This window comes from Jatropha curcas, chromosome 8 (assembly GCF_041381405.1).
Source record: "Jatropha curcas cultivar XTBG-Jc1 chromosome 8, XTBG_Jcur_1.0, whole genome shotgun sequence".
NCBI lineage: Eukaryota > Viridiplantae > Streptophyta > Magnoliopsida > Malpighiales > Euphorbiaceae > Jatropha > Jatropha curcas.
In genome coordinates this window covers 21860129-21867192 of record NC_143158.1, presented here as the reverse complement: position 1 = coordinate 21867192, position 7064 = coordinate 21860129, and the positions used below count along the sequence as shown (strand labels likewise).

The window sequence follows — 7064 nt, the reverse complement described above, 5'->3', positions numbered from 1 at the left end:
CTTTTTGGGAGTCTCAGACTTCCGAAAAATATTCCGGGACCTGTTCCGCGATCCTCGTAAAATTTCGGACGTTTCAAGTACCATATTGACATATTTCCGGTGAACTTCCGAAATGGCCTCCGGTTCGGCCGGACTGTTTGCAGTCCGGGAAAATTGGCTCTTTGAGCCTTGTGAGTCAAAGTTGCTGTAGCAAATGCACTGTAGCACAATTAAATTTGCTGTAGCAAATTCATTGTAGCACAGTCAAATTTACTGTAGCAAAGTCAACCAACAGGCTTTTTGAGCCTCAAAATTTGAGTATTCACACCGATGTTCTTAAAAGATTCTGCTTCAACCCATCTCAAGAAATCGTCCATTGCTACCACTATGAATTCATGTCCATTGGAAGCAGATGGTCAATTTTTGCCAATGATATTTATTCCCCAGGCTATAAATGGCCATGGCAAAAAAGAAGGATGTAACTCTGAAGGTGGAACGTGACTCAAGTCTTCGTGAATTTGGCATTCGAAGCACCTTTTCACAAGAGAAATACAATCCTTTTCCATTGTTAAACAAAAGAATCCTTATCTGAGAATCTTCTTAGCTAGTGCTTTTCAGTTCATGTGGGTACCGCAAACCCCTGCATGGATCTGTTCCATAATTTCTTTGCCTTCTTTCCTCGATACACATCTCAACAACACCCCATCTGACATTCTCCTGTACAATTGACCGTCTAAGACTGCAAATTGTAATGCCAAACATTGTAGAGCTCTTCTATCATCTCTAGTGGCTGATTCAGGATAAACCCTTTTAGTCATCCACTGTAGGATATCATAAAACCATGGATGATCTTTTTCCTCTACATCCATTATCCTTTCTCCATCATAACATGGGATACTACCGGAAGATACCATAAAAGGCCTTTTAGGCATAACTGAAATCTCTTCCCAGGCTAATGCTAAATTCACCAAAGCATCCGGTACTCAGTTGTTCACTTTGCTAGTGTGTGTGAAGGTTAGTCTTTTAAAGTTCTGAATAACAGTATGCAAGTAGTCAATGTACGGCTTCAACCTGTCTTCTTTGACTTCCCAATTTCCATTAGCATGCTCGATTACCAGTTTTGAGTCACCAATGACGTCAACTTCTTCAGTTTTAATAGAAATCAAAGCTTCTAATCTAAATAAGCAAGCTTTATATTCTACCATGCTATTCTTAATTGCAAACCGCAATCTCTTCAACATCGGGATAATCTCTCCTTGTGGAGATTCTAACAAGGTGCCTACTCTGGCTCCTTTACTATGAGCTGAACCATTGAAGTAGAGCTTCCATCCTTTATTCTCTATTAAGTTTAAATGTTCATCGAGAAAATCAATTTCCCATTGTTCATCATCTCCAACTAGATGTCCTGCTAGAAAATCTACAACTGCTCGTCCTTTGACGGTTTTCGTCGTGGCATACTCAATATCAAACTCTGATAATAGGATTAACCATCTTGCTAGTTTCCCCACCAGTGCTGGCGTTCCATATAGATATTTGACTGGATCCATTCTCAAAACTGCTATAACCTTATAAGACTAAAAGTAGTGTCGAAGTTTCCTAGTTGCCCATAACATTGCTGAACAAGTTCTTTCAATCAACCATACTTTTGTTCGTTTGGAAGAAGCTTCTTGCTCAAGTAGTATACTGCCTTCTCAACACCTGCTTCATCAGCTTGTGCTAACATGGCTCCAATTCTAGCATCTTCCACTTTCAAGTACAAAATTAGGGATTTCCCTAGTTTTGATGGGCAGAAAACCGGGGGACTTAGTTGATCTAGCATCTTCATTTTGTCGAAAGCTATCTTGCAGTAATCATTCCTCTTTATTGGTTTATCTTTTTTTAGCAGCTTGAAACTCAGATCATATACGACAGATAACTTTGATATAAACCTGTTAATATATTGAACCTTTCCCAGAAAGCTTCTTACTTGCTTCTCTATCTTAAACGGCTCCATCTCTTGGATCGCCTTAATCTTGTCTAGATCAATCTCTATTCCTTTCGGACCTACTATGAATCCTATCACTTTTCATGAAGTTACCCTGAATACACACTTCTTTGGGTTTAGCCTAGCTTCTATTTGATCACTCTGTCCATGAATCGCTCTGGAGCTGCTGGATGCTCCTCTAGTGTTTTAGTCATAATAATAATATTGTCAATATAAACCTTTAACTCATATGGATCATGTTATGAAATTTGGTACGTGGCCCCGATGTTCTTTAAACCCAATGGCATCATTCGGTAGTAGAAAGTTCCGAACTCTGTCACAAAGTTGTCTTGGCCTTGTCTAGCAGTGCCATGAGAATCTGAATATATCTTGCAAACCCATCCATAATGGAGTAGCATTCCACCATTGTAGCACTGTCTATCAGGATATCGATGTGAGGAAGGGGAAAATCATCTTTCATTGACGCTTTATTCAAATCTCTATAATCCACACACATTCTGACCCGTCCATCCTTCTTGGGAACTGGGACTATATTTGCTAGCCACTCTGGATAATGAACCACTTTTAAAAATCCTGCGTCTATCTTCTTGGTCACTTCTTCTTTGATTTTCTCAACCCATTATGGTCTTAATCTCCTCCTCTTCTGTTTCACTGCCTTGGCCCCAGGATACAATGGAATTATGTGCTCAGCTATAGACCTATCTATTCTAGGCATGTCCTCATAGCTCCATGCGAAGACCTCTTTCTTATCCATGAGTAGACTTTGAAATTATATGTTTAATTCAAGCATTAGGTTTGGCCCAATTAACAAATTCAGTGGGTTATTTTTTGTGCCAATATTAAACTCAAGCATACATGATGAGTTAATGTCAAATATGCACATGAGCTTATCTACTTGATGAATGAAACCATCAGGAAAGACATTAAATAAGTAAGCAAAATTGAAGTTCATTTCATTAAAAAGCTTTAAGAGTTCAATACACTCAGATTCATCATTAATAGAAATCACAACATCAAAAGGGGTTCTAGCTTCCTCGAAGCTTTCTTCAATGCAGGTCCGGATCACTTCAAGCATTTGATTCGCAGGGTCCTCATCTTCTTCTTTGGTGTTTGACTTCTTATTCCCTTTTTCTTCTTCTTGAGCAGCTTTCTCTTCCTTCTTGTTCTCTTCCTCGGCCGCCTTTGGCCCCTCAATCCCCTCTTTTTCTTATTCTTTCTTTTCTTCCTTCTCAAGTTCCCGTCCTACTGCCTCAACTGCTAGGATTTTGATAACATCAATAAAGATCTCTAGGCCTGGGTATGTCCTCCCATTATGCTCAAAAGGCTCTATCGGTAGACACGGAGAGGAATGATCACTCGAACGGATGAAATGTCCATCCATGTCTAACCAGCTGAATGTTTTCTTCGATGTGCTTCCATACTTGAAACCCAGGCCTAGGCGATTCCTCTGGGTGTGAATTTCTGGTAATTTTGTGATATCTGTTGGTTCTTTCCTCGTCCTTTCCCTTCCTCAAAGTTCATTTTCTTCATGATGTTGGAGACGATGGGCCCCACGTCAATACTCAGGACTGTAATCTGGAAACTAGTCCATGGGAGAATGACCTGCTTATCAATATTCAGTGTGGCTACACTCCTCTCACTAGCAGTAGGGATAGTGATGACCTCACCATTGAATGGAAACTTGATTTTATAATGTAGCTTAAATGGCACACCTCCCAAAGAATGGTACCATAGGCACCCAAGTAGCAAGGCAAATGTTGAGGGAATGTCTATCACAATGAATCCCGTCCCCTTCTCTATTGGCCCCACTTTTACCACAGCCTTGAATATGCCTTCTACTTGTCTCTTAGAATCATCGTAAGCTCGAATGACAACCTCTGAAGGTTTTAGATCTAACACTTCCAACTTGAACTTTCAAAGAAGTTTTAACGGGCAAATATTCAAAGCTGAACCATCATCAATTATGATATTTCCCATTATTCTCCCTCTCACTTCTGCCTTAATGAATAAAGCTTTAGTGTGATTCCTTCCTTCGGGAGGGAGCCCCTCATCAGAAAAAGTGATTGTAAGGGGTTATGTTGAACCAGCCCCACAAATTCAACTGTAGAAATGGAAGATGAGACTGGAATCTCGACCATAGCTTTAAGCAAAACCTCTCAGTGTTTCTTAGAAGAGATGAGTAGGTCCCATATGCTCACATTAACATGGCTTCTTTTTAGCTGTTTGATCAGTGCGTCATCTTCAACATCTTTCTTCGGCATGACCGATGGCTAGCTTTCTCATTTTCCTCCCTCGGCTTTATCATATCTGGTTGGTACACTCAACCATTGCGGGTCATATGGTTCACTTCCTTTGCTTCCTCCTCGTCACTACTCCAGACATCAAGAGTAATGAGATTTACTATCAACTCATCCTTGCTTTCCACCCAATTATCATTCTAGTTTAACCATTCCTCGTCACTATCGTCCCACACATTCGGAACCATCACGAAGATCTATTCCAACAACTATTCTCTCTCTCTTTCTTCCACCTCTTCTTTAAACTTGGCCATCACCTCCTCGAGACTCTTACCAAACACAACCATGTAGAGATTCTTTGGAGGTGGCACATTGCAAAAGTTTGGTAATGGATTAGTTCTTATCCTCGGCCTAGATTTTTTCGGATCTATTACCTTGCCCTCATCAATAAGATTCTGGATTTCATGTCTCAATTGAAGACATTCGTCGGTAATGTGACCATTGCCTTGGTGAAACTGACAATAAGAGTTACGGTCAAAGTTCTTTGGCAAAGGTACCGGAGGTGGTCTTGGTGTTAACAGTCACAACAGACCCCCTAACTTGACTTTCTCAAATACCTTTGAGAGAGGAGTACCAAAGTTAGAGAATCTCCTTTGTTGCATACTGGCGGCTCTCAAATTTAAAGTAGCTGCTATGGTATTCTTATTTGAGCTCGGGGTCTTCCCAGAAGAACTTGACCCTTAGAATGGTTCCCTTATTTCTTATCTTCCCTTATCTTATCCTTTATGGCAGTCCCAAATTCATAAACTTGTGAAAATTCAGTCAAGGGCATGTAATACAACTTCTCTCGAAAAGCTAGCAGGATTCCTTTGATAAAGATTTTGATCTGCTCCTTAGTGTCAAGTCGGCTTCTCATTTACGTGACCTTGGCTCTCCATCTAGCCATGTAACTAGTGAAAGATGCATCACTTTTCTGCACAATGGCCTCTAGATCTTTCAAGTTGACGCTCATCTAGAGGTTGTAAGCATACTTCTTCAGGAAGACTATTGTGAGCTCATTCCAATCTCTCCTTACTTTTTTCTCTAAATTGTAATATCAAGTCTGAGCTGACTCGGTCAAAGACATAGGGAATATCTTCAAAATCTCTTTTGATGGCAGACCCGCAACTCCATTACTGCCTTATACTGCATTACATGTACATTGGGATCGCACGTGCCATCATACTTCGACACTTTAGGCATTTTGTAAGTCAAAGGAATGTTGTTTTTCAGCTCAAGCTCATCATCATCACCATCATCCATATTCACATATTGATCCATCCCCTTTGATTTCATGAAGATGTAAAGCTTCTCTAGTTTCTCAAACTTCTCTGAAACAACCTGTTCAGACTCGGCCTTCTTAATGGGTACTTTCTTGGCAAAGAATTCCTAATCTTGCCATATGTCATCCATGTGTTTCTTTCTCCCTGACTCGCCTTTGGCCTAATCATCCTCTATAACCACATGATCCTTACCCTTGTCAGACTGCAGAAGCTTCTCGAGCTGGTAGGTACTATCTTCTCAACAAATTTTCAATTTCAGAAATCGGAATGCTACTATCACCCATTTTATCAACAAAGGTGGAAGCTGAAGCTGACAAATCTGCTTGAATTGGAGGTTTCTCAATCTCGATATTGGAGCCCAAAGATTTGGCAAAAACTGAATCAGGAAGGTCGGAGGGGATTGAAGGTTCTTCAACTCTAACCAGGCGATTATCCGCTCTTAACCAATTGATCTCTTGAGGAGCTTTCTCCCTTCATAGCGCTATCTTGACTGTACAAAATAAATGTTAGAAAACACCATATAATGCATATAGGCATGAATATGGTATGTCATACAAAAATGCAATAACACAACACAACATCGTGAAATGTGACTAATGTTATATTCCATCATAGTTTGATCATGATTATTCGAAATGGGAATTAAGAAGGGCTCTCAAGAACTCGTAGGATCAAAACGTGCTCTATAGCCAAATATTTATAGTGATCTTTTGCTTGTTTTTTGCATCCCTTTTCTTTTACCTCAAGCATGATGATACTCGAGCAAGGTTTTTATTTATATACATTTGAGATTTTTCCTTTTTCTTTTTTTCGTTAACAATATTTGGCTCAAAATAGACTAACTTTTTACTTTTCAAAAGTCAAATGTTTACATTGATAGTTCTTTTTACCCTAACTAAATATTTACATCTTTCGAAAATCATAGCCTATGAGGTTTGATATGACTTAGCATCCTCTAGAGTGAAGTGTCTAATTTTCACAAGGAGATTGGCAATATTACGCATGAGCATGAATCGCACCTCTATACCTTGGAAGAGGGTCATGGCCTTGAGTTGTATTTGCTTAATTTCAAGCAAGAGTTGGTAAGCCTCTTCTAATTGGTGTTCTTTGGTTGGTGTCAGAATCGGAGGAGCTTCCCTCTTAGGCACTTGGGCTTCTACCTTGTAGTCAACATTTGAAAGAGCTTGTTTTGCTTCTAGCACTTCTCTTAAGTCCTTCGTCGTTCGGCACTTCGAACGTCAGAATCGAGCCATGATAAAATATACCCATATGGCTACAATAAAACAAATGATGCATGAATAAAACACAACACAACACAATCATAGCATAAGTATATACAAACAAAGGGGAACGGGAGTTAGTAAATGCATGATCTCCACCCTTATATCTTCCATACACGATTCGAGGACAAAGGTCTTTCTAAAACCCTAGGACATATTGCTTGGGCCCATAAACCATCATAGGGTTTTGGACCGACGCCTCTCGCATTTATTGTATGAATGAAACAATCATTAATTATTATGGTACTCCTAAAGGAAGGAA

At 39.8% G+C, this 7064-nt stretch overlaps 1 protein-coding gene across 1 annotated transcript; it reads right to left on the bottom strand.

Moving 5' to 3' along the window:
* Nucleotides 1–962: 962 nt before the first annotated feature.
* On the bottom strand, nt 963–1526 carry LOC149494335 (uncharacterized). The gene has a single exon (XM_089725471.1). The coding sequence runs from the start codon at nt 1524–1526 to the stop codon at nt 963–965; it is 564 nt and encodes a 187-aa protein (XP_089581597.1).
* Nucleotides 1527–7064: the final 5538 nt, after the last annotated feature.